At 37.0% G+C, this 27,189-nt stretch overlaps 2 protein-coding genes across 2 annotated transcripts in view; one reads left to right on the top strand and one right to left on the bottom strand.

Annotated features, from left to right (window-relative positions):
* On the top strand, nucleotides 1-25,332 carry CCDC152 (coiled-coil domain containing 152). Its single transcript, XM_076363067.1, has 11 exons — nucleotides 1-107; nucleotides 6,146-6,205; nucleotides 10,109-10,139; nucleotides 11,011-11,127; nucleotides 12,107-12,212; nucleotides 19,229-19,297; nucleotides 20,335-20,399; nucleotides 21,869-21,971; nucleotides 22,691-22,818; nucleotides 23,755-23,841; nucleotides 24,366-25,332. The coding sequence occupies exons 4-11, from the start codon at nucleotides 11,026-11,028 to the stop codon at nucleotides 24,486-24,488; spliced, it is 783 nt and encodes a 260-aa protein (XP_076219182.1). The 5' UTR covers nucleotides 1-107; nucleotides 6,146-6,205; nucleotides 10,109-10,139; nucleotides 11,011-11,025; the 3' UTR covers nucleotides 24,489-25,332.
* Nucleotides 24,587-27,189, bottom strand: part of SELENOP (selenoprotein P) — an 8,207-nt gene continuing 5,604 nt past the window's right edge. Inside the window, exon 5 of the mRNA XM_076363066.1 lies at nucleotides 24,587-26,367. Coding sequence (XP_076219181.1) covers nucleotides 25,726-26,367 — 642 coding nt within the window. The 3' untranslated portion in view covers nucleotides 24,587-25,725. The remainder of the gene's footprint in view (nucleotides 26,368-27,189) is intronic.

Raw genomic sequence — 27,189 nt, forward strand, 5'->3', positions numbered from 1 at the left:
AGGAGGGAGGAGCTAGAGTGATCTTCCCAGGAATATCTTCTTGTTGAAAAGCTCCCTCATGCAGCTTACTCACGCAGACAAGAAACAGGAGGAATACACAGCTCAAGGTAGGTGTGTGTTTGCAGGGACATAGTATGATGACCTCTTTTGGTGGTAACTATCACCTAGGTCTGCTTAAAGGGACTGTAAAAAGCCAGCTTGAGCTCCTTCCCACCTCCAGCAGCAGTGCAGCTCAAGTAATCACATGGCTAATGACTGCAGTCTGTGTACGGTTCACGTGGGTGTTTAGAAGAGAAATCCAAGTGTCAGACTTAACGGTTGTCTCTGAACTTTATGTTTCATACTGGCAAACCGCTGTTTTCCTACAGAACACAGCAACCTATTACTTCAAGGTATGATGCACTTGCCAGATACAGAAAAGCTTATATTACATGGTTGCAAAGCAACCTGTTTATTTACTTTCACCTTTTCTTTAAAGTGGGGGAAAATATATCTGTGCTCTACAGAAATTAGCTGTGGGTGGAGCTGTAGGAGTAGTGAGGATGACAACTGTAGTCAGTAATTGTAATGAAAAGCAGATGCAGCTATTAAAATCGATGCATCCAGTAAATTGACACAAATGTTTGACAGATTTAATTTTTTTTTGCTATAGGCTTTGGTATTTCTTTTGCATAATATGAACTTCTTTATCCTAATATATGAAATTTAGCTGACTAATGATACATTAGCTTCCTGAAATTAGTCTGAGAAAGCAGACGACCCTTCCACATCATGCTGCAAATTGTGAGAGAACATAGCTGAACTCCCCTCCTTCAAACTGGCAGGAACAAAAGTCTGCAGAAGGCTTAGTGGGAGTAAAAGCAAAGTTGAAGAGCTGACAACTTTCTGTAGCTTCCCGTCACAGATGCTATAAATGATGCTTCCACTACTGTCCTTGGTCTGCTTTTGAGCTCATGCTGAAGGAAATAAAATCTGTTCCATAAGACACACCTGAGGCCTAGGCATGCCAGGAAACTGATTCCTCACACTTTTTTCTTCAGTAGTAAAATTAACAGAACATGTATTTTACATATTTTTTCACTTGCTTATGAAACCGTATGATATTATACCAGAAAGACATAAAGTATAGAATCATACAGTGTCGGGTAACTTTCTCATACTAAGAAAGAAGTTAAATTTTTTGATCTACTTCACAGCAGCTCTCTGTGTAGCACGTACAGTGCTACAATCTCGAGTTACAAACAAAGGAAATACCAACCTTGCCCTTCTGAATGGAAAACTTCTTCAGAAACTAATTCTGTGAGCCAACGAGATGTACTTTCCTTGGAAGAGTAAAGCACAAGCTTGGAAAGTTACCAAAGACAACATGATTCCTAGCAAAACTGTGCTACCAAATGAGTGGGTCTAACCCTTCGACAGCTGTCTGAGTGCCATATGCTTGTTACCCAGAGATGTTACGATCATTATGAGCACCCTGTCCTCCATCTGTGGCCTAGCTGTGTGGGATTCCTTAAGCTAAGTTTTTACCTACGTGTTAGAATTCTTTCTTTGTCATGACATATTTTTTGATGGAATCAGGAAGATTTGCTAGTGCCTTGAAATGCCATGAAAACTTTTAAGTGAAATTTCCTGAGCCAAACTACTGATGGAAGAATGTGCAACTCTGGGCAAGGACCTGTGTTAACTGCAATTTGATTTGTAAACCTACAGTATTTAAAAATGCAAAATTTTACTCAAGTGTAGTTCATACAATGTGTAGTAGTAGTCAGACTACAAGACCAGACTTAGCCAAAGAATGACCTATTTTATGAAAAGCTCTAGGGACACAAAGTCTCTTGCTTTTATAGTGTAAATAATGGCAAAGTTGTGTCACTTTCTTCAGAATGTGATTAGTATTAATTATCTGATTTCTACTAATAATCAATCAATTATAACAACCTTCTGAATTTACTTCATTGAGGAATGTATTAAATGACTATTTAGAAGCAAAATACATGCTTTTAGCCTGGCACTGATAGTTGAGCACTGTCACAAACAGAAATACAAGAAAATAGATGCATTTTTGTCTTTACAAGTTGTCTTCCTGCTTCCATAGTGTAGTAAATGATGCTTTAGACACAAGCATTCCTTTCTCACAAGACTGCCCCCAACTGTTTAACTTCCACAGAAGAAGGGCTAATAGTCAATGGAGAGAAAAGTAAGAAACAAAAGAAAAAAACCAAAATACTGTCCAAATTGACTCCTTCGGATAGGATCAGTTAGACAAGATTTGATAATCTCTGGAAAATGTAATCCCTAACAAAGCAATATGTTCTTATGGTGTACTAGATGTATTTAAGAAAACATGCTCCTTGCCAATCTGACACATACGCATACATTTGTGTAGTTCAAACACTCACTACCACCCTGATTTTTTTAGAAGTACAAGAAAACTAGGTCAGAAGTTCATCATAACTTTAAAAGTACAAGAGATCCAGAATCACAAATAAATTATAAGAATATAATTGTTATAATTGTGCTTAAAATTGAAATTAATAACAGTTTGACCCATCAGTATGTCAACAGAAAGATAAATCTGATATAAGTGGGAAAGCAAAGGAATGCAGGCTAGGTTACTTAGGAAGCCAGGGGAAGCAATACAATTACTTCTCTTTACTACGTGCTTCTTTCTCTATTGCTCTTCATCCCTAAGGTTCATCTGTCTTCTTTGTCATATCCTATTTAAACTGGATAGAATATCTACCTGTTAAATGCTTCCAAGCAAAGAATGTTTTTTGTAGGCTCACACCGTGGCTTGCTGGACAAAGCTTTGGCATGGTTGGAATGCTGACATGGCTGCAGTGTGACAGTAATTCATAAAGTGAAAATCTTTTGAGGAGAAAATTATTCTAGTGACTTCAAGTTTTACAGAAGCAAATCATCAAAATCAACAATCTATTATTTTTGCATAATTATGTTCTCTCTGAAACTGACTCCAAGTGGATGATGTTGATACACTCTAATGAATAATACTTGACTACTGAAGAACTCGGGGCATAAGAATATCTGAATCTGCCTGTGTGCAGATAGACACTTCCCTCCCTGTAGCATAGATTAAACTTCTGTATTAATGTAGTTAAATTATTTAGTCTAGGTATGTGATTTCTGTTTAGGCATGGGTACATATGTCTATGCTTGAGAAAATTTTAAATGAGGTCAACATAAATGAGCATCTGTGTCAGACAAAGAACAAACAAGCTGTGCTACAAATTAATGTTTTCACTCCTGCTTGGGTGATGGTTGAGACTTTTAAAACAAAAATATTGTTCTGACAAGCAAAATGACTGCAAAGGTCTCTTAAGCTCTAATGACACACGAAGGGCTTTTTTCCTCTTGGAAACAGCATGGACCAGTCTGTCTATGCAACAAAGTGCTGGAACATGCTGTCTACCTTCAAGACCATATGGCTAAATATTTTATTAAAAGTTATGCTACAAACGAACACAGGCTATTCCAGAGAAAGACTTGTAGACAGCATCATACAGTGAGCTGGTTTTCCATCTGTAGTAATTTAGAAAGTTATTTCAGAAGGCAAACCAAAGCCATTTTAAGTTGAGCATGTAGTACAGCTAACACAGAAGATTGTCTCATTTTTAGATCTGACCCTAATGACTCCTTCTGGAGATTACAAAATCCAGGTTTTTACAGGGTCACAGAATGATACACGTTTTAGGAGATTTCCTTTCCAATTTACCTAGTGTTTACCTTCCTTTATTTTTTTAGTTCATCCTGCATGACAGAACACTCCTGTTGAGATTACAAGAATATGGAATTCATATAAGCAACATCAGAAATCTACTGCCTACCAATGTCCTGTTACAAATAATTAAACTTGTATTTTGAGACATACCATAAACAGCCATTATTTTTTCAATTACTGAAGATATAAAGCAAATATTAGGTCATCCTTTGCCAAGCAAAAAGACACAAGTACAGAGGGAAAAAATCCTTTGTGGAAGAACATTTCTGTTCTTGTTTCTTAACAAAGTAACAGCTCAAGCACATGCTGAAACTAGGTGGCCTTTTATTTTGTTTGATGGCTCCAATTATGAGGATAAGGTCACATATGTAGTCTTTTTTTTTTTTTTTCCTAAAACCTCCCACCCCAAGACTTAAGTAACAAACATGCATGAGTGATAGTAACATGCAATCAACTATTTTTACTGAGGTTAGTTTAACCGCTACAGATATTGTTTTAACAGATGTATTTGCCTACACACATATATATATTTATTTATTTAAATATCTATATTTAAATGTGTTCTAGTATATTAACCTACTTAATAAACCTGTATTTGTATGTATTTGTTTATATTGGTATGTTTTCATCCTTTGGACAAATATAGAACATTTTGGAGAACGCAACAGAAATGGGTGCTTCTATACCAAAAATCCTTCCTGACAGACAGGTTTCATCTCCTAAACCAGAAAAATAAATCCTTTTATCAAGAGGAAAACAACACAGCAAACAGTATGCTGATGCCCAAGATGCATGATAGTACTATTTATCCCCACATCTTACTAAGCTACTCTGCAGCCTGACACTATAGCGTGTTAAACACTGTGATGTGTTCTCTAGCAGTCTGGAGCAGGTTAAAACCTATGCTCTTCCTTCCATGTGCTCTTCAAAATAAGAGGAAAAATAATTTTGTAAACTGAGTTGAATCTTGCAAACCTTAACTCTGTAAATGCAGCTGACACATTCCTCTGATATGGCTGGGGTTGTAAGGAAGGGTATTAAAGACCACCAAAATGCAGTAATAACATGAAGGTCAGTAAAAAATTACTCAAGCCTATGCCTAAACATGAGATCTTTAATGTACACAGATGATGCTGTTTGTGAGAAATAGAATAGGAAACATGGCTGGGACTGCCATGTCATAGGTCTTTGGCACAAAAGTTTCTCTTACGGGGATGATCATAACAGCAATAAAAGGCATTTGTGTTAGAAACCCTCTGTAGGTTGCACTGTATTAACACAAAATCACCCAGCCACCTGCCGGTTTCTGCCAGAAAAGACCTCACTACTTGCCTAATACACGGTGGATGTCAGACATTTTTTCAGTGACCACCAGACTCTTAAACTGTCTTGCCAGAGAAGTTACTACCCTATAAAAAGGCAAATAGAATGAACTCTAAAGGAACTATAGAAAAACTCTCATATTTTGGAAGTTTGCAGTACTAAACTGCTTACTAGGTTAGCAGCAATATTTTAAAAGCTAAAACAAAAGAGTATTTGCTAACTGCTAAACCTCTTACAAGTTAAATGTTCTACCCCTATCTTACGGGGTTTTTGTTCCATGTATTTCTGTGTTAAAATCTGTCATACATTTTACCCTCAAAGTTTCTATTTTTCTGCATTTTTTTTTTTCCCAGACTGATCACAGTAATCACCTTCCCAGTGGTTAAATGACATATTTACATATGGGTCATTTAGCATAACATTATTGCAAATATAACATATGGCCACAGGGTATCATTTTTGCCTAATCATGAGAATTGGATTTCAGTATTCATTCCCTGTCTTCCTGTGAATGTAATCTATAAAATAAAACCACCACTAAATATTTAACACAAAAAACAGTCTGTGCAATACACTGTCATTTACTGTTCATTAAAATCCTCACCACTCAGAGTTTGTTGGGTTTTTTTATCGTTACAGCAATCAACAGTGATTGTGCACTTTTTTCTGGGTCTAAGAGCACTTATTGCTGTGACATTTCACTTTGACTAAAACACTGATCTAGTCTTTTCCAGCAAATAACTTCATATTAAACTTAGAATTTTTTTCTTTAAGTACCAAACCTTTTGAATAGGTTTTGGGTGGTGCTGCAGTTTTCAAGGACAACTGAAAGTGTGTAACAGATTTTGTAAAAATTGGTCAATGAAGCAGGGAAAGTGAACTAGAAAACACGAGCAGCATGTACTGAGTTCACTGGGAGATGACAGGAGTACCCCCTTCCCTATTAGTATCCATCATCGTGACACACTTGGTGTTCCAAGTCTGGTCTATGACTATGACAGTCTTTTTCCTACTTGTATCTCAGCTGCAGATCTTCTATCCACAAAAATAATTTTCATCACTTTGTCTATGTCTATATCGCAGTGGACCCTCAGACATTCTGATAAAGCAGCTGCCTGCAAACAGCATTTGTGACCATGACTGGTAAGTTGTTATTTCTCTGGACATGCTCAGGCATGAAGGGTCCTGCATGTTCCCATGCTGCTTCTGATCTGCATGGCAGGCAGTTCTGCTTTTGAGGACAGCATCAACAAGCATTCAAGACATAACATCTTCCCTCTCCATTACAAACAAAACCAGACCGTCTGAGAATGCTATGGCATATTTAGCATTTCTGAGAACAAGTCCATTTATTCTAGCATGCAAATGTGGCTCTAGGAATGTAATTCTACAGCCTGTTTCTGAAAAAATCTATGTCCATAAAGTAAATTAACAGTTGTTTCTGTCTAAGTCCAAGCCTGTAAAAGAATTCCTCTTCAGATTACACCGTAAGACAATCTTCTCCTTGAAGATACTCCAAACTCGACAAGGCCATGAGTCACCCATTCTAGCTTTGAAGCTGGCCCTGCCTGGAGAAAGGATTTGAACCAGGCAAGCTCCAGAAGTCCCTTCCAAACCAAATTATTCAGTGGTTCTCTTAAGTCTCACAAATAGTCACTCACCCAGCACTACTAACCCCAAAACCTAGTTATGATCATTTAAATGACAAAATGGTTAATGTTTTTCTGTGAAGTTTTCAGCAAGGGTATCTAGCTAAGAAGCCTATTCTACAGTTAACACCACTTACTGTTATGAACCCAATTGCTGAAAAGTCCCCATTGCCTCAGCACAGTTTGTTTCCATGGTAAGGCAGGATATTAAACCTTACATTAGGCAGTCCTAGCAGGATTAAAGAGAGGTTGGTATGTCTTGATCAACCCAACTTTAGCCTAGAAGAGAAGCAATTTATACCTAGTAAGATGGGAAGAAGCTGTAGAAGGGGGAGTTGTTTTGTTCTCCAGTGGGACCACAGGGCTTGCTTGCCTCTGATTTCATGGGGATGTTACTCAGCAGCCCAATGGGTCCCTACCAGTCCTACATGTCTACTTTAGAAAAAAAGCCTGGCAGGATACTAATTATGTTAGGACAGGGTAATCTGAACAGGACTTGCTATCAAATTTCAGTAACAGAAAAAAAATAATGACGTAACTTGTTCCTTTTCATATTTAAGCAGAACAATTGATTTCCCAGCCTACCCAAAGCAGCAGCACAACCTTCAGTCACCACCAGCACTGCAGCGGTGTCTGTGTACTCTGCCCACAAGAAGCAGCCTGCCCACAGAGCAGACAACGTCCTGCTTGTAGTACTGACCTCCAGCTCGGCAGCCTTGGGCCTCAGGGTGTGTGCCCACACTGAGGTGGATGTCTTGCAAACTTTTCTCAGAAGCCCTTTGTGGTAATTTCCCTCAGAAAAAGGAGTGATAGGCCGGGGAGTATCACTGCTCGGTAGCCATAGTTACATGCGCAGTATAAATATTGAGAAACCAGAGACAAAGGGAATCGATTGGTCTCTTTTGTCACTCACAGAAGTGCTCCCATCCAACGTCTGTTTGCTGCTGTTCAAAGGAACGTTCATTCGCACGAGGTCCCTCCTCAGCTGATGTGACTGTCGATGAAGAGCCATTTGATAAAACAATTCACGTGCTACACAGACAAGTGAAATCAGGGCCTCAAGAGGTGCTCTGCTGAGGTGTTTGGGTTTTGTTTGGGTTTTTTGGAGAGGTGGCAAGTGCTGGCACTGCCCTTGGGGTTATGTCAAGACAGCATCGGGGTGCACTGCCCCCAGTGCTCCTATCACCCTGCCCCCAAGGAGACGGTTATCCCGTGGAGACTTCGTGAGAGGCGCCAAGAGACCACCGGCGAGCTCTGCTCCCGCTGCGCCGCACGCTCTCACCTCAGCGCAGCCCCCCACCCCCGCCCGCCTCCGCAGGGCGAGGCGACGGCCTCAAGCGCCTCAAACAACACGGTCCCACGCCGGGCATGCGGTCGAGCCCACCAGCGGACCGACGGGGAGGGGGCGAAGCGACCCCCACAGAGTCGGTAGTGGTACGCTCCGCCGGCGGAGCTGATTTCCCGCCTTTGGGAGGGCACGCGCGGTGGTTCTTAGCCGGCTGTGAGGGAGCGGGGCAGTGTGAAGCGGGCTTGTCGCCCATAGCGGGTGCGCTGTTATCCTGCTCTGTCTATCGGTTATGCCCACGCACTGAGGAGTAAAAGGGAGTGCTTTGAGTGTCCTGTGCACCTGAGACTGTGAGAGGGTCTTACTTCTACCCAGGGCACTTTGTGTAGGCAAACTGCAGAGGTAGGAGAGGGAAAGAGGGACGCTAGGACTCAGTGGGCGTCGTCGGTGGGGTTTGCAGTGGTGCAGCTGGTGCCTTTGTCCTGTTGCAGTTGTCTGTGAAATTGGATGAGGGGGTAGGATTCACCACATTTTTGGGTGCCACTTGGGTGGTGATAATTTTGGTCTGCAAACCATGTTTTAGATGTGCTCAGGGTCTTCAAAGAGTGAGTAATTAAAGCAAGGTTATAGTCAATGCAAATGTCAGGTGCCTATTTTAAAGAAGGATGGAGTTCAGAAAAATGATGAGACTATTTGAAGTGCATATTATTGCATAATTACTATATTCAATTGAGATATGCAGTTAAAAATTAATATCTACTCATTTTAGTTACAAATATAGGTTTCACTGTTACATGAAGCAAAAATGAAACATTAAATTCCAAAATCAGATAATCAGCTATAATACTTAAAAAAGGATAAAAAAAGAGCATGAATGGCAGGGGGTTAAAGAGAGATTAAATGAAGTTGACAGTTTTATGACAGTCAAAAATACATTTTAAATCTTTAATTTTCCCCTTAGTGAAATAAATACCATAGTTCAAAACATGGGTGGGAGGCTTAATAAAAATGGAAGACATAACTTATATAATAATACACACAAAAGTAAATGTAATGAGTTTTCCTGCTGAAAACATACAATGTTAATAATACAACGTACTATTTTTAATTTACTGTTTCAGTTCAGCAGGAGTTTTATTCCCAGTGGCACTGTTGCCTAATGCTGCCAAGTGCTGAACACATCCAGTCTTCTGAGAGAACAAATGATGCCATGAAATAAGGAAACACACAAACAAAACAGCACACAACATGGCAGCTGCCTGAACTTCCATCCTCAATCAAAATTTAGAGGGTAAAACACAGGTTTAAGAGCATGATGAAAAGAAACGGTGATTGACAAACAGATTAAGATCCTGCCCATGATAAGGACTGGAAAGATCAGGGCTTGGCATTCACAGTGTACATTTAGATTATCAACTAATAGTATGTTAAGATATGTAGTTGTTTTACAAAATTTAATATCCTGAATAAATATTTTAAACTCCATTTTAACAAATTGCATTGTAATAACAGAAGTCATTAAGATTGCTAACTTAGTAAAAAATCACTAATTTAACTTGGAAGCATTAGTTCTTTAATGTTACATATATTCTTAAAAATTGTTGATTTAAAAAAAAAGTTAATTAGCTTTAGCTAATGAATTAGTTTTAGTCCCTCTGAGGAAACAGTGGATACAAGAGAAAAATGAGTATTAAACACACAGAACTGATATCTTTATCTTACTGCTTTGGTGAAGAAGTTACATACACGTAAAGACTTGTAAATACCAAATGACAGAAAATAATTCAGTTATGTAATTTTGGTTCCTGCTTAGTAGTTGTTCATTTACATATCTATTTCCGCCTAACTTTAAGTATTTCTGCTTGGAAACCCATTCAGTTTCTGGGTAGTGCACACATTCTAACTTCTGGTTCATCTCTCTCATTGCAATTTTTTGTTATTTGTAAAAATACAGTACATATATTACCACATACGAGTGATGATTTTGTGTGGAATACATGGTTTATCTGGTATTGGAATTTTTCATTGGAATTATGAAACATGGAAGTTTCATAGAGCCTGATGTTCAGAGATAGTTCAATATTTTAGAAGCATTCATATTGTGTCTTTCAGATCCATCTTGCAAATGTATGTTGAAGATTCTGTAAGTAGGATTTCTACTATTTTTTTGGACATGAGGAAAAATTTCTTTATGGAAAGAGTGGTTAAACATTGGAACAGGCTGCCCAGGGAAGTGGTTGAGTCCCCATCCCTGGAAGTATTTAAAAGACGTGTAGATGAGGTGCTTAGGGACATGGTTTAGTGGGCATGGTGGTGTTGGGTTGACGGTTGGACTTGATGATCTTAGAGGTCTTTTCCAACCTTAATGATTCTATGATTCTACTAAAAACAGGAATTGTGTTATTCTGGAATTGTATGGGTGCTTTTCAAAATACTGTCTGTTTACTCGCACAGTAAGGTTTATGTGCTGCAGTGTCTGATCGCTGATATTAATGCAAATTGTTTATAAGAAAATATGTAAGAAACTTGAAGCCTGAGTAGTTAAGTATTAGAGCATCTACACAGGTACAAGGTCTAGATCCTGCATTAATGTGTGCCTGGTAAAATCTCATTTACTTAAGTAACATTTTTTAAGTTAATCAAACAACAAAATTTCATCTGTTGCCTCTAAAATATGCACAGTAGATAATGAGTAATTGTTTCAATTGATTGAATTTCCTACTCTTTAAAGTGAGGACAGGAAGACCAGTCTGTTTTAGCAGCTTATCTAAAGAGAAATTGATCCTATGTTTTGAAACAGTTTGATAGATTTTGCTTGGGCTTTCTGACATTCATTGTGTTTCCTAGAAATGCAAGATCTTAGTTTGGTTGAAGTTTAGCTTCACATGCAAAAATAGTTTTAATTAAAAAAAAAAAGTGTTCTTTGTTCTGCTTACATTTGTGCATATGAAATCTTTTGACATAGTATGAATGAGGAATACATGAACTCATAGGTCTATTTTTTTTATATACAGTGATCACTGGATTATATGGTCCAGAAAGAAATGAATCACAGCCATGAAGAAACTATGAAGCAAATCAGTGTGGTGAACCTTGATAAACTTTTAGATAACTTCTCAGAGATAGAGAAGGTAAGTGAAGAAGGCAAAAAATGTTGAAACTGCTATCTATAAATATTTTGTGATATTTTAATAGGCTTTTCAAGTGAAAATTTCTTCTAAGTGGTATCATCTTATTCTTATTAATATGCCTTGTAATACCAACTTTGTTTGGAAAGTGTTTGTATTGACTGTATCTCAGAGTGATATGAGTGACTTCTGTGGAGTCTGAGAAGCCTTTGTTTCTGTGCTAGAATTTCTGTGGTGTTGAGGCCAATTTTGGCTTCTCAGGAAAAGCATGGAAGTCTCCCTTTGTACCAGAAGCTGGTATTGGAGATAACAGTATTACACAGCTTGGCTGGACTATCCTTTCAGAAATTGTTCCTTGTTCTAGAAAAATGTCATTGCCATAGCAGGAGCATCTGTTCTTCTATTCCATATGCATTGAGCTCTCTTTATTTTACGTATATGTCAGTTCTTAAAAGATTGATCCACTGAGGAAAATTGGTACTGTATTTCTTGTTAGACCCATGTTGGCCAGCTCTCTGGTGATTTCCTGATCTACTAGTAAATCCATACTAGATAATATAAAAGGGGCACCTGAAATAAATTTAGAATTTCTCATGGAAAAAACATATTATACCAATTCCTATTCACACCCATTACTCATGTTGGTGCTCAGCGAGGGCATTGACAGCCTCATATGCAAAGCAGAAGAAAGAATCTTGCTGAGGATTGATCCAGACAGTGGACTACAGAATTTAGAAGAAAACAGTTTATCACTAGTGATGTAAATCGGCATTCTCAGTTCTGCAGGGTAAACTCACAATAGCATAGGCTTTCAAGTCTAGCATCGTTCTTCTCTGTAATGGAATTTCCAGAATGGCAAATAATACAGGTTTGTGACTGCAGTGTTGTGACATTGTTAAGTTTCATATTCATTTAAAACTCAAGATTTAAAACTTAAATCAAAAGATATTAATATAACTTTAGTCTTCTTCCAATTTTCTAGAAAATATCAGAAATTAATGAAGCAAATAATGTACTGGTTCTTCAGCTGGAAAAATGTAACAGATTGTTAACATTAAGCCAATCAAAGGAGGAATCAGTAAAAGAAGGTAAGTTATTTTTTAAAAAACAGTATGGTTTTTGCATATATTCAGGAAGTTCTGAGAAATATTTCTATTATTTTCAGTCATGTAAAATACAAAAATAAAATAACAAGGATCTAAGATACTGTGTGAAAAACAGTAATGCTTAATCTTGGGTCATGTAATGGAATCCATCTCATTTGCATAAACCAGATAACTTTAATCCACAAACATATCTTGAGAACTGCATTAAAGTAACTATTTTCCAGTTGATGTTAATATCTACCCACTTTAAGAGGTTTTTGAGTGCATGCGGTACCTATGAAAGAAAAACTTTCCTTTTGTATTTTCTTTCATTTTTTCCTCTTCATCTTTTTTCTTTTGATTGTGTTATCTCCTTTTCCAAGGAAACAATGTGTTGGCAGGGAAAGAGGGAGAGGATCAGATCACTTAAATTAATTCTATAAGGACCTTGGGTATTGGAATGTCAGTGTCTTGTTCTGTCTAGGCATCTGTTTAGCTTCTAGAGGACTGAAGAGCTATCCAGTCATTAGACATTTTATCTGTGTGAGATTTAATCTCTGAAGAGGTCAGATTAAACAATGTGACAGCCCATTTTGTGTTTATAATATCACCGTCAAGATTTTATCTTAGTGACATTTCCAACTCGGTTATAAAGTGTAAAGAATAGCATATAATTCTTGAGGCTGAGTTCAGTTAAGCTGATACCACTGTTGTAAGTTTATTCCATAGGCTGCACTTGTGTTACTGTCAGCCTTAATGTGATCCAAGTTTAGGTCATATTTCTTTTGCTTTGTATAGCAGATGTCATTTATGGTGCTAAACAGTTATGAATGGTCATAATAGTTTTTATTAATATTAAGAGGATTCAAACTGTTCAATGGAAGCTGAATAATGAAATGGCATTTTCTATTTTACAGATGGGAATTTTAAGCCTCTATGTCATAATAAAAAAGTTGCCAACTAAAGGAGGAATTAAAAAGCAAACTATTGAATTAAGATTTTTTTTTTTAATTCTAGAAGTATATCTTTTCAGATGGGTATTTGAAAAAAGAAATAATATCTAGTACTTAGCCTAGACTTGTGGTTGCTTATCCTTCTGTAGTTTGTAGAGTTGCTGAAAGGTGCATCTTTTTGTAGAGCTTTGGTCTCTGACAAGTCAACTTGCTAAAAGTTAGGAAACAGGGTAGGAATAAACTTAGTTTCACACTGGAGTGAGGTTGCCAGTCGGTTTCATTTACATCTTCGCTGGGACTTAAATAATTTAGCATAATCAGAAATGAATCAGAAAAGCTATTGAGTAAGTGAGTGAAGTTTGCTAATGATGCTAATCTATGCATTTATACCAAGAATCTTATGATACAGAATGACGAGTGATAAAAAGGGGAGATGAAAACCAGTAGCAGTGCATATGGGAGGCATTTTATATAAACAGTGGTTGGCTCTAGTTGGCTACTTCTCAGGAAAGAGATCTTGGTGTCCTTCTGGACAGTTCTCTGAAAATATCAGTGGTCAAAGAAGCAAACACAGTGATAGGCGTGATTATGGAAGAAATAGGGAAAGAAACATCATGTTCCTGTAAAGTCTGTGATTTTCACGTAATGTTCTGGTCCCCACATTTCAAAATAGACATACCAGAAGTAGGAAAGTTAACAAAGAAAGTGGCAAGGTTTGGTATTGTCAGGGAGGAGCAAGGGACAGGGAATCGGGAACCAATCGTGTAACAAGGCCCACAGAGACAGGGACTTCACCAGCCAAGACTCACTCCCACCGTACCCATGCAGGGCTGGCCCAGTGAGGACTTCCAGGATCAGCTAAAAGTCGACGTTATCAAACAGGTACGTAGTGATGGAGCAGGTCCAAGGTCAAGACAGGAGGTTGAGTCAGGATCAGGTCCAGAAATGGTAACAAGGGCCAGACATGGTCTACTGATCACTAGCAGGTCCATAGTGATAAGGCAGGTCTGAAATCAAGCCAGGAAGTCACTCCCTAGGTCATGACCAGGGTCTAGGTCTGCATGGTATGTGGCTGCAGCATAGCTGCAGCGTAGCTCAAGGTAGGCCAAGGGCAAAAGCCTCAGCCTAAAAGCAGCTCCCAAGGAAAGGAGGGGCAGCCATTTCTGAGTCGTCTTCTAGCTTTCTTCAAACAGCTTTTTTCAAGATCACCAGATGTACTCTTTCTAATTTGGCCTTGAGCCCAGCCAAACACCCAGGAGGTGCGTGGGGGAGAATGCAGTTGGGGCCTTCACAGGTTTGGTCACAATTTTGGAACATCTGAAGAAAGACTTAAGTTGACTGGAAGCTTTTGAGCCTAAAGAGAAATAATAGAGCTGATATGACTCATAGCTGTAAAATTATGGATGGCATAGAGAAAGTGACTAGGGAATGAATATTCACTGTTCAATGTAATAAGAGAACTAGATGGAAGTCAAACTTGTTGATTGATTTAAAGCAAACAAAAGGAGGAACTTTTCCATACATTACAAAATAAAGTCGTTAAATCAATTCCACAGAAGGTTGTGGATAACAGAAGTATAGGTTAGTCCAAAAAGATCAGAAAAATTCATGTAACAAAACTGAACAAATTTGTTAAACACAAAGACAGTACCTGTCACTCAGGTCTCCCTTATTCTTGTGTTTTGGAAGCTCAGAGGACACATTAAGGGTACTGTTTATCCAGGTTTTTTTCCTCTTTCCTGAAGTATCTTCTACTGGGCATTGTGAAGTGGAACAGTGAACTGGATAGAACTTTGGTCTGACTCATTAGAGCCATTTGTTTCTCTGTTAAGCACAAAAGACAATGCAGGACAGTCATTCAGAAACAGATCAAGAGGCTTCATTATTGACAAAAACAGAGAGGAGGGGGTTTATACAAAATAGATTTTAAAAAGGGAAAGGAAAAGGTGGACAAAAAGAAGAAATTGTTCTTCCCATAAAACTATGGAATAAAAGATAGCAGAGAAAGTGAAAGAGACAATGCAGGAAGTAGGAGCAGCTGGAATGACTACAACAAGGACTGTGGAAGTAGAATGGACTGAAAATAGATGAAAGTCAGAAGAGAGATTTGAGCTTTGGAAATAGTAGTGCCTCACTTCGATGACATAAAAGTGAAATGATTTGGGGAGGTAGTTATGCTGAAGAGAACCACCTCTGGAGCTGTTTTGAAACGCATGATGGAAAAAAGAATGTGGATGGCAGAAGTCCAAGTAAAAGTACCAGAGCAAGGAGCATGAAATGTGAACTTAAGTTTTAGCAGCAGGGATAGTCAGGAAAAAACAAATCTCAATAATATTGAAGTTATGGTAGTTGTACAAATTAGTACGGCTATAGATAAGGGGCAGAATTGTTGGAAGCCAAGGATAATGGTCAATGAGTAAAACAGATTGCAGAGCAGTTAGTAGTGGTAACGAAAAAAGTGGAAGGCAGGAACTTGGAACAAAGTGGGACATCCAGGAGGTGGTACTGAAAGGTACTTGATGATAAGGAAGTAAAAGATAAATGAGAGATGCGAAAAGGATAGAAGGTATTTAGAAATTAAGACAGTTATCATGGCTGTTCTGTTAGGTTAATGTGCTTGCCAATAAGGTAAACACTTTAAGAATCATGGCATGAAGTGTTTATAAGTTCATATTTTTGAACTGTATTCGTTAATGGTGATCAGAGAGCAGAGTTTCACAAACCATCTTGGGCAGCAAATTGCCATAATCTGCAGCGGATGCTGTCAGAGGAATCTTCAGGCAAACAGTTACTGTGTTACTGGAGATCAGCAGTGACTGTAAGGTTAAGAGTATTTCAAAAGGACATTACAGTTGGTGTAGTGATTATACATTTTAATAAGTATATAATGTTTCTAAAGGATTTTGCTTTTTCTTTTTGAAATGGATAGAAATGGTCTTTGCACCTTTATCAATTTCACCTGCAACATTGACTCTTCAGAAGGGGTAACAGCATACTGTGTATTCAGAATCAGAGCACTAAAAGTGTTGCATCTAATAGTTCGATTCTTTGTAAAACCTTTTTGAAAGTCAAAGCACCGTGGGATTAAAAAAACACTCTTTATTATTGATGGGGATATAGAGGGATCCTGTGCAGAACTGGAGAAGATGCAAGGGACCAAATGTAGCATTGATATTTCCATTCTTACTCTGGGAACAGTTATTCCAACAGATTCTAGTTGTGAGAATGGCTTTTATACAACTGTGGCTTGGAAAAAAAGATTTCTCCTAGCCTTATGTCCCAAGCTGCTTCCCGGGACCCAGCTCAGCCACATGTCCTGAAAGTATCATTTGAAGAGTTGGTCCAAAGGCAACTGAAATTGCTGGGTTTGGACAGCTGCATCGATTTCTTTATGATAGTGTCAACATATAATCTGAATGTGTGTACATTCTCAAGAGCATTCTCAAGTTCATCCTATTACGAATTTAGCACAAGAGCAAATGAATTTACAGGATAGGCAAACAACTCAGCCTTAGAATGTAAGGCTTAGCAGTAGACCACAAAGCAATTCACAGAACAGCTAAGGAAAAAACATGACAGACCATATGGTGGTGAATCGTTCGCATATGATTCCAAATAAACATGCTGCTTACAGCAGAGGAGCAGAGAGAAAGAGCACTGTGGAAGGAAAGGCTGTTGTTCCACCTACCCTGAAGGGTTTGTGGCTGCTGGGGTGAAGGAAGTAGAATTTTACCCTGGCTGAAGAACTCTTTCTTAGTATGAGAAACAGAAATGAGAATAGCATTTCGTGCCCCAAGAAATCTCCAGCAAGTGAGAACCTGAGGGCTCCTTGATACCTTGATTGCCAGAAGCATCTCTCTAGAACTGTGCAAGGTAAAAGAAGAGTGGGAGTGGTGAAGGAAATGTGAAGGAAGAAGGAAACCTTCTAAAGTTCAAGGGAGAGAGGAGAGTGAAACACTTTAACCAAAGATAAGGTAGGAAAAGATGGGCAAGTGTATACATGTTCTGAAAGGTTGTAAATGAGCTTTGTTTTGTCTTGATATGTTCTTTGCTAGACAAAGGTGAGATTCAGGACCCCAGTTTTTATTTAGTGTAAATCACTGCAGATCCACTTAAGACAGACCCAAGTCTGACATTCTTGTTTTCTGCTCCTAAACGTTTTCTGTGGTGACTAAATGGACTCTTGTGGTGCAGGCTACAAATTCTGAACTAAAATCTACCATAGTTCTTAAAAAGAAAGCAATCACATTATTGTCTATGGAACACTTAAGGTGTCTCTAGCATCTTCAGGATTGCGTATTTGTTGACAGCGTTTCAAAGGTGTTAAAGAAAAAAGTGGTTGGTGTAATTCCCCTATAAAAAAAGCCAATAGCTTCAATTATAAATGTAGATGGAAGAAACTGCAATAAATTATAGATACTAAACATGGAAAAAGATCACTTAGGCTGTTCAGTCTTTCTGCATGTAGGGAGCATTCTTTACAGGGAAGGCACCGCACAAAATCCATAACAGATGCCATGCCAGTGATGCACAAAGCAGCAACCATTTAGCAAAATTTTGCTTTTCTTCCTTAATGTAGGCAAGCAAAACTTGTGGGTTCCCAGTAACTTTTTCCAGTCACAGTTGTAATTGCATAAGGGATTTGCCAAGATACATCCTTTAAAGATATGAAAGATAAGCAGATATTCTTGCGACTGGACAAAAGGGTGGCTTGCACTTAAATAGCTGTTATTCATTGTAAGACTAGCTGCTGTCCTATTGTTTACTCAAATGCATAGATGACTTCCCAATTTGTGCATGAATTACAAGCATTTGGGTTTATTTCCATACATTTTCAAGTGGGAGAAAATTTGTAGTAGATCTAGTTGGTACAAATGAGCATGCTAACCTAGTGCTTTGGATTTTGAATAGGATTTTTCCACAAATGCTTTTGATCCAGTACATGAACTGGGAGCAGGCAATGTTTCTGTGCTGTTTGTGCTCCCTCTACTGTTTTTTTGGAAGCATGGAACAGGAGAATACAGCTGGCTAACGTACTCAGCTGCATGAAAAGCAGACATGATGGAAGAATAGACTAAAGGTCAAAAAGATTGAGCGGAAAACTGAATCTCTGAGCTGGGATCTTAATTCATCTTCCTGACTGCATTATTTGTAATGTAGTCTTTAATTATATCACCTACAATTTTCAACAGAGCTTTGGTTTTCTGAGATGAGTCACTGTTATTTAGTGTACTTGATATGTTGAGGAAGTTAAAAGCCACTTAAGAAATGCAGTGGTACTCTGGAAATAGAGAGAAAGGTTTAAGAGTAGGCAACCTCAGTCTTAGTGTCCCCTGTCTTCCCAGTCTTTGACTGTTTTATAACTTTACTGATAAGGTTATAAGGAACATAAGGGATAAAAATAGTATTTAATGAAACCCAAATGTTATATTACAGGCAGTCCATATGGCATTCAAACATTAAAAATACAATTTAAAAAAAATAAAATTATGAAACATAAATATGTAAACTGATAACAAGTTGCATGTGTATACATACACACACACATAGTTATTTTTTTAAAATGAGATAATGGGGATATAGTAGCATATTCTGAATCTCTCCGGGTTTATGTTGAGCCACAGGATGAATGTTAATATGCACTAAAAACGGGGTGAGAAACTGCAATGAGTGGATAATGTTGATCTTGTTAAAAAGAATCTTGGCAAAAGTGCCGTCAGGAAAGTAAGCCTCATTTTCATTAATTACATCAAATTGCTGGAATGTTGATATGGAAAACTTCCATTATTGCCCAGGAAACAAGAACATCCTTATTTTCTGGCTAGAAACAAAAATGTAATAGTTTTATGTAATTGTTCATATTGCTTGATGAAATTGTTTTAATCTATCGTCAAACTAAAAGCTAAAATTAAGCAGGAACCATGTAATAATGATCTGAGTTACTTGTCAGTAAGAAGACTAATATTTAATCAAGATTATTATATTTGGGAAAAGTTTATAAACAAAATATAAAATTAAACTGGTGATGAAATTACCCCAAAATACTGGATTTTTCACTTCTTTTAGAATGTACTGCTCTACAGAATGTGATAAAGGGTCTTACACAAACCATTGAAAACCAGTGTAACGTGAAAGGTAAAAGCAAAAATGTTCTTATATATATTGTACTGTACTGTGATTTAGAGTGAGCAGGCATTTAAATTTTTTGTTTATATTTACTGTTTTTTCCAAAGAGAGAAACTCACTGGCAGCCAAATGGAAAGGAAAAAAAATGTATCAAAAATACCCTGTGCAGATTTTGGTGGTCTATATGCTTAATAAACATCTATTGCTTTTAACCTACTTAGAATCCACATGTAAAAGAAGTTCTGTCTCAGTGAGATTTTTTTAATCAATAGCTGGGCTTTAAATTTATTTCAACATAGCACAGGCAATTTTACAAAAAGTGAGAAAGTATCATTCAACTGTTGGACAGTAGTCTGTTAAAGCATTTATGCGTAGTTTTTATCACTTTGTTAAACCAAAGGGTCTTAATCCTCAGTGTCATGTTACTAAAATTTAGCTGTTATCCATAAATACTTGACAATTACTCATTGCTCTTTTAATATAAAATATATAAATGTTTGCTATATCTTTATACCACAGTTTAGCAGTACACCATGTAGTTAATTTTACACCCATTGTGTGTTTAAGGCATATTAGCATAAATATTAATAAACCTCTAAAAATTGGAAGTATGTGGCTGCTTTTAATACTCAAAGTGACTTTTAAAAATGAAAAAAAGCATTATCTGTTTTTGAGATACTACTTATTAGCATTTGGGAAACAGGTACTTTTGGGAAACCATTGTAGCCATGATAATAATCTTTTATTTTCTCAGCCAAAGAACTTTGCATCTAGATTTTCCTGAATGCATCAGTTATGAGAAGGCTAAAGACAGTTCAAAGTAGTACTACCAGGCAAATATTATGATTAAACTATGAATTATCTTGTTAAAAACATGGAGACTGAGATTATGTAGTTCTGTAAATGATGATTATCATGTCTACAAAAAAGTTTCTTAAAGTTCAGACAAGTCAAAAAGTGAAAGTAATTTCTTTATTCTGCTTTCATGCTGATAATACTGTCAAAATGTACTTTTTAGTGTATCATACAGTTTTTTATGTACATAGATGAAAATGATAGACTGAAGGGTACCATTCACATCTTGGAAGAGAAATTAAAGGCTTGTGAACAGGTACGTCACACATGATCATTCTTTAGGTAGAGGAATAATATTTTATCTCTATTGTAGTTTATGTTCTTGGGTTTGCTACTGATACCATTATTGTTGCACTTTTCCTATTGTTTATCATGTGTAAAAAGAGAAGGGTTGTTCTCATGACATCACTATGAGAACGTGTTAGAGGGACTAAGAGGTCAAAACAACTAAATGCTGAGAACTCTGGCTCAATCTAAGATGCACTTGGGTTTTTTAGCTGTATTTAGCTTTAAATTCAACTTTACATTCTAAAATCTAATCCCTTGCATTAAAATACATTTTTGTGTAGAAATAAGGTTTTGATATTCACGATGCCTGCTGTACTGCCAGAGAATCAAGAACTGTCTGAATTTTGTCCATAGTTTCTTTGGGAGTAAATGCTACAAAGATAATAGGTCTCTGTGTCTCATAATAAATTCCATTTACCATCTTTCTACTTTTTATCTGTGCCATTCATTTCTGGGAAGGAGGTAACACCAGCAGGGCTAGTCGCAAGATGTGTTAGTTCTCTGTGCTAAGATTGCACATCTGTTACCTGTATAGGACTAGGAGTCTCACTGCTGGTTTTCTTTGTCTGTGTTCGTACTAACTATGAGTTAAAATTAAAATTTTTATACCAATAGAGCTGTTATCATGACAGTTTGAGAATAAAATAAGTAATGCCTTCTGAAAGACATGAAGAAACTATGCTGCTATACATTATATACATGTATGGGCATGGTGGAACTTCCTAGTGTTGTTCTGAAGGCACTTACTTGACTATGTCCATATATACTATTACCACCAATCAGAAATTGCCTTTGTGAGGGCCTCCGAGCATGGCTCTGGTGAGTGGCCGCCTACCTTGTCAGAAGGCTCTGACAAGAGCTTTGGAGTAAGCACGTCTACATTGGCAGCCAGAGCCAATTCCTTGATAATTCTGGAGTACTTACTGGAGCAAAGGTGTAATAGGCGTGCTCAGTCTGTTAGTTGAGTATCAGTGCCACCAGCACCACTACTGCTAATAACACTGACGTTTCTACTGCTGCCAGTATGAAGTAGTGGAAAAATTTGTATAAGCAATGTTACCAAAATTCATACTTTAAACCATTTTTGTTATACAATCTTACAGTCAAAAATCCACAAAGGTAAAACTGCAGCACTGTGTCAGATCCTGGACTGGGGAAAGGAATATTACCTCTCCATTTACCTGTTCTCCTAAAAAGTACAATTTGTAATTTTATATTAACTGATAGCTGTAATACAATGAAAACTGCTACATTTTTCATCTGTGGACTTCAGCTAGATTGTGTAAGAAGTAATTGGGCATTTTGAATTTACTAGATCGAGGATAAAACAAGTAGTGAATTATAGCGTACTGTACATTTTGGCATGGATGTTGTGCTTTGCAGAAGGCTAAGAGCACAGACAGCTCAAGATTTTTATGAAGCTTTTTACATTTGCAGGAATATAAAGATCATATTGAGAAACTTATGATAGAAATTAAAAACAAAGAGGAAGACCACAAATCAGAAATAACACAGTTGAATTGCAATATAAGAAAAAAATGTAAGTTCGCTGAAGACTGAATGCTATAGTATTGGATAAAACATGTTGTAACCTGTAGGAGCTATACTTCACGTAGGATAAGTAAAAGTACAAGTTCCACTTCTTGGTGGAAGCGTATGAAAGGTAGAAGTGGGCAGTGTTTAATTGAATTTTCTCTTTGCTCAAGAGAGTAGACAGTGGCAATGAGGCAGTAGTACAGCAACACAGGATGAGCAGAAATTCCCAAACAGGCAGAACAGACACTGGGAACTTGGACCTAAAAATCTGAAAGAATGAAATTTGGGTTAAATGTTGACTGGAAAATTGCTTTGAACTATAAGCTAGACTGCTGTTAGAGTGTTCCAGCTATGCTCAGGAAAGTAGGACATTATTTTCACAAATAAATAATACTGCAATGAGAAAAAACTGATTTCAATATTAAGTTTTTTCATTACTGGCATAGCCTTGAAGAGTAGGATTTTTTGGTCATTCATTTAGCTGAAAAAAGCCAGACAAACTCTTTGCAAAATATGATGCTTCTTTAAAGAGACTCCATCTTACTGAGATGGGACAGGATGGTTTTCACATAGTTTTAAAGTATGGTTTTTGCTTGAATGAAATTGTTTTGCCATGAAATACTGACCTGCTGTTCAGAAAAGTTTTAATATTTGGGAAATGATGTTATTTTTCCATCTAAACATCTTCTATAACCATCGTATTTGGTGTTACTGTGTTACTAGTTGAAATAAAAGAAGTGGAGTGTAGAGAACAGAGAGAGAAAAAAGAACTGGAAATATTAGAGCTAACTAGACAGCTGAAAATTCAAAATGAAGAGAAGCAGAATGAAATAATTAAACTGCAGATAGAGGTATGCATTACAAAGCTGAGTTAAAGATCAGTTGGGCATTGGGTAAACTTAGAAGAGACTGTGTAGGCAAAAATGTTAATTAGTACTTAACAAAGCAATATGATGGAATCTAGGAAACTTAAAAAACAATTGTCTTTACAAATATCAGTAACATGTGCTCCCTTCCGTAATGCTATCTGAGTCGCTTCTGCTCAGGAATTGAGTTCTACCCACTGTATAGGGAGGCTGAAGTTTGCTGTGTTCTTGTTTTAAATTAAATTATTTTGAAAATTTTGCTAGTTTTTGAGCTATAAAAAAAAAAATAATAAAGTTTTCTGCTTATTTTTATTCTTTTTAATTTCTGAATGCTGGGAAGATATATTTTTTATAAACTTCCAAGAGGTAAGGTCTTCTAATCCTGCGGAGATCGAGTCACAGAATTCAACGTGTATGTCATGGCTCAGGTTTTAAGCCACTCTCATTACAGAAAAAATTAAGGAAATACTTCAAACATTTCATATATTAAAAAAGAAATAAAGTGTGAAAGGGTTCAACCTGAGTTATCGTTGGAACATCAGGGAAGGGTGATGGTTTCAGAGGCTTTTAGCTTCCTCTGTATTTTCTCTTGCAGACGTGAGGCTGTGGAGCCTTCAAAATTTATTTCAGTAGTCTTCTTGTTCATCTAAATGTATTTGGATTATAATATTTGTACTATTTACTTTTTGCAATATTTTGAAACTTTTTTTTAAGAAACATAGCTTGTACTTGCATTCTTTTTTAAATAAACTTAAGTAGCTTCATTGTCCTAGGATTCAATAGTACTTAAGCTTGCTATTACTATATTTGTATCAGGTACAAAATCCATTTTAAAAAAAAGTGAAAATTATACTTGTGTAATTTAACATACCTTTTTTCCTGTTGGGTTCTTAATGTTTTGTCTTTTCCTCATTCTTTCAGTTCAATGCTAAATTAGCAAGAGTTCAGAACAAAACAACGAAATCATTTTCAGATGCTTCTGTCTTGCCACAAAGTATCTATCGAAGGGTACGTGCTTTAATAGCCTGTAGTCTGCAGATACTAAACACTGTTACAGCCTGTTTGAAACAGCAGTTCTCTGTGTTTGCTCTGCAACAAAACTTTGGGGGTGGGGGAGTGGGGAGGGTGGAGTTTCATGCATTACGGGTCCATCTTACTCTCCCACACATCCCTCCCACCTCTAGACAACTAATTTCATGTTTCTCTGCACTGATGTTGATATGGCTGGGGTTCAACAACAAAAGCCCACATGTGACGTGGTTTTAGTACAGAACTGTTAACCGGGGAACTTAAGACAGAACTGACATAAATGACTGCTATAAATTATATATGTGCATTATTGGTTTTGTAGGCTTGGGACTTTGGGATGTCACAAAAATAGGACTCTGGTGAAGTCATCTTTGTAATTTTGTGATACAACACACTGAGAAAAATAGTCTTATTAGAATATTTCTCATTAGTAATAGCATATTGTATTGTTACATAATTCTATGTGATGTTTAACAATGAAGCCTTTGCTTGCATTTTTACAGAAGCTGCAGCATCTCCAGGAGGAGAAAAACAAGGAAATTGAAATTCTCCGAAACACCATAAGAGACTTAGAGCAACGTCTTAATAAAGGCCAAGACATGCACTTCAAACGGAGGCGATTTTGAATAAATGACATGAAGTATTTCAGTAGTACATACCACGAGAAATAGAAACAGTATATTTCAAACTGTGCACCTGAAAGTAAAAACAAGATATGAAGAAATACGGAATATTTTTTATTGAAAATGCTCTTGTCAAATATTCCAAAGGCATGCGTTCTATGTATATTCAGGGCTACTTTCTTGCTAATCAGCATTCACGATAAAAAGATTCAGGTTTTGTAGGAGTAATAATTTCCCTATTAAACCATCATTAATTATGGTGTACACTTTCAAAGCAGTTTTCCTTTCTTGAATATTCTCTTCTTCACCCAGGAATTCTTTGAACAACTATTTTTACTTCAACTCAGTTAATCAAAGGTTAGGAATGCTAAGCTACAGACAGAGAAGTTATACAAGTTTCAGTGGTGTATATATATACATCTTACTAGTCAATACAGATTTATCAAATTCAGCACTGTTACAAACAAAGATAAACATTAAACCAAGGTTAAATTTGTTCTGCCCCTCCCTCTTTTTGGTACTGATACTGATTCTGCATGAAGAGTTGTTAACGCTGCTTCTCACTTTAGGCACGATCTTACTGACTTAGTGGGATTTTACAAGCTGTAGTAGTATGTATTAATGGACCCTGATACCGTATCTAAGCCACAAAAGTTAAGCACATAAATCTGTTAGTTTAAAATAATGCAATTACTGCTTGTAGCTTACATTTGAGATAAAAAGTTATTTTGGCACGTTGCTTAGGAATAAGCTTTTCTTGTGCATAATTTGTATCCCTAGGTTAGGGGAAAAAAAAAACCTAACTTTTGAATATATTCCATCTTCTTAATAAAAAATGATTAAAGTATCTGTTTTGGTTATCTTCTATTCTTGATTGCAAAACATCAGACAGGAGCCCCTACGTCATAGTTTATGCTCTTGTCCTCACAAATGCAAGCAGAATGTTAGAAGAGAAACAAGAAAGACAAATTAATCAAGAATGCAGACACCTTCCCACTGCAACTGAAAAACAAACTATGGGTCAATTAAATTCCTTTAGATTATGAAGCTTTTCATTGATGGAATCTGACAGATATTGTGTAATTCTAAGAGCACTGCTCCAAAAGTTGACTTCTTTGCAATATTTTAACTCTACACACCTGTCAGTATAATTGGGGGCAATAAAAACAATCTGTTAATATTTCCACTCTCGCAACTATATGAATTTAGGTTGTAGGATTCCCTTGCATTTTTAAGGTGCTTAGTTTGTTTTTCAGGCTCAATTTCTTGCCTTTTCCTGTCACTGTCAGGTGTCACTAGTTTCACTTGCTGCTGGTGACCGTCAGGCAGCAGTGAGCAGACGTCACTGTCAAGATTCAGTGATGTCCTCTGCTGACAGCTGGCCATGTCAACTGCAAGAATTTGGAAGTGCTCCATGACACCGTCAAGTGACAGAATTTCCTAGCTCTTCGAACAAAAGGTGTCGACAATGACAGCATCAGCTACTAGAAGTTGAGTCTGATGCTGTCTGCCAATTTCAGGTTAATTGGTTTTTACAGCTGGTCTTCCCTTTTTTTCACAGCTTTTTATCTTGTGTAATTTCCACACTTTCTCCTGGGGGAACAGAGACTACCTGTTCTTGACTATCTGCCTGATCACGTCTGTTATGGCCAAAAACTCTATGACGCCGACCGCTGTGAGGATGATGTCTTTGAGTTTCAGAAGGAGCCTGATGGTTCTCATTTTTTGAATGATGACTGCCCTCGCGATGGTGGTGGTGTTGTCTATGTCTGTGCAGGTTGTGGTGATGTGAATGCTGACCGGTTGGTTTGGGTTCTATCTCTGCTAGCTTTTCATCTGCTTTTTTAGTGATGTTTTCACATAGACCGTCAATCTCAGGTTCCTGCAAACCAGAAGCTTGCATTAGATATAAGGCATTATATTTAATTAAACTAGTTGTAAAATATTAATTATCTTAACATTTTTGCAGAACCTGAAACCCAATTTTAAATTATTTGTGCTACTTTGCTGAAGAAAGATATGAATGTATCAAAAAGAACCTTGTTTTACAACACTGCTGATAACTAGACAGGGTTCTTAATGTGAACTTTTAGGAATTATAATTCAAGTAATTGCTAATAAAAAGGATTCTTTTACTAGGATCCCACATCTGACCTGCCTGAGGCCTACATTTAGCTGGAAAACTGTATGATGGGATCAAAAATTATTCTTCTCATTGAACTTTCATGACTATGTACGCACATTTCTTGATAAACCTTAAAGTAGTTCTGATCTTTAGTTATACGTAAAACAAAGCTACCCTTCTTTTACAAGGGTAACAATAACTTGTCACCTTGTATTATCACTTTTTTAAAGTAACTATTGTATACTGTGTTTAAATGTAAACTAAAAGGAATAGTACGTCAAACCAGCTTGGATTTGGTTCCCAGGTTTTAAAAAAAATTACAATTTGTTTAAGTACCTACCCATCCCCAAAAACTAGAGTAACTAAATGCTCAGTAGCTGTACATAACTCCAGAAACAGAATTAGCCTCCAAGATTGCACTTAGATTTCTGCAAATGATTTGCATTTCTATCAAGGGCAGGAATTCAGATAATCAGTCTATTATAAATTAGATCTAATTCACTTCGAAAAATGTTTAAAACTTCTCTGTCAAGACACATGAAATGTGTAAATTCTAAATCATGTCTTTTTGGATTAACC

The sequence above is a fragment of the Aptenodytes patagonicus genome, chromosome Z (genome assembly GCF_965638725.1).
Source record: "Aptenodytes patagonicus chromosome Z, bAptPat1.pri.cur, whole genome shotgun sequence".
Taxonomy (NCBI): Eukaryota; Metazoa; Chordata; class Aves; order Sphenisciformes; family Spheniscidae; genus Aptenodytes; species Aptenodytes patagonicus.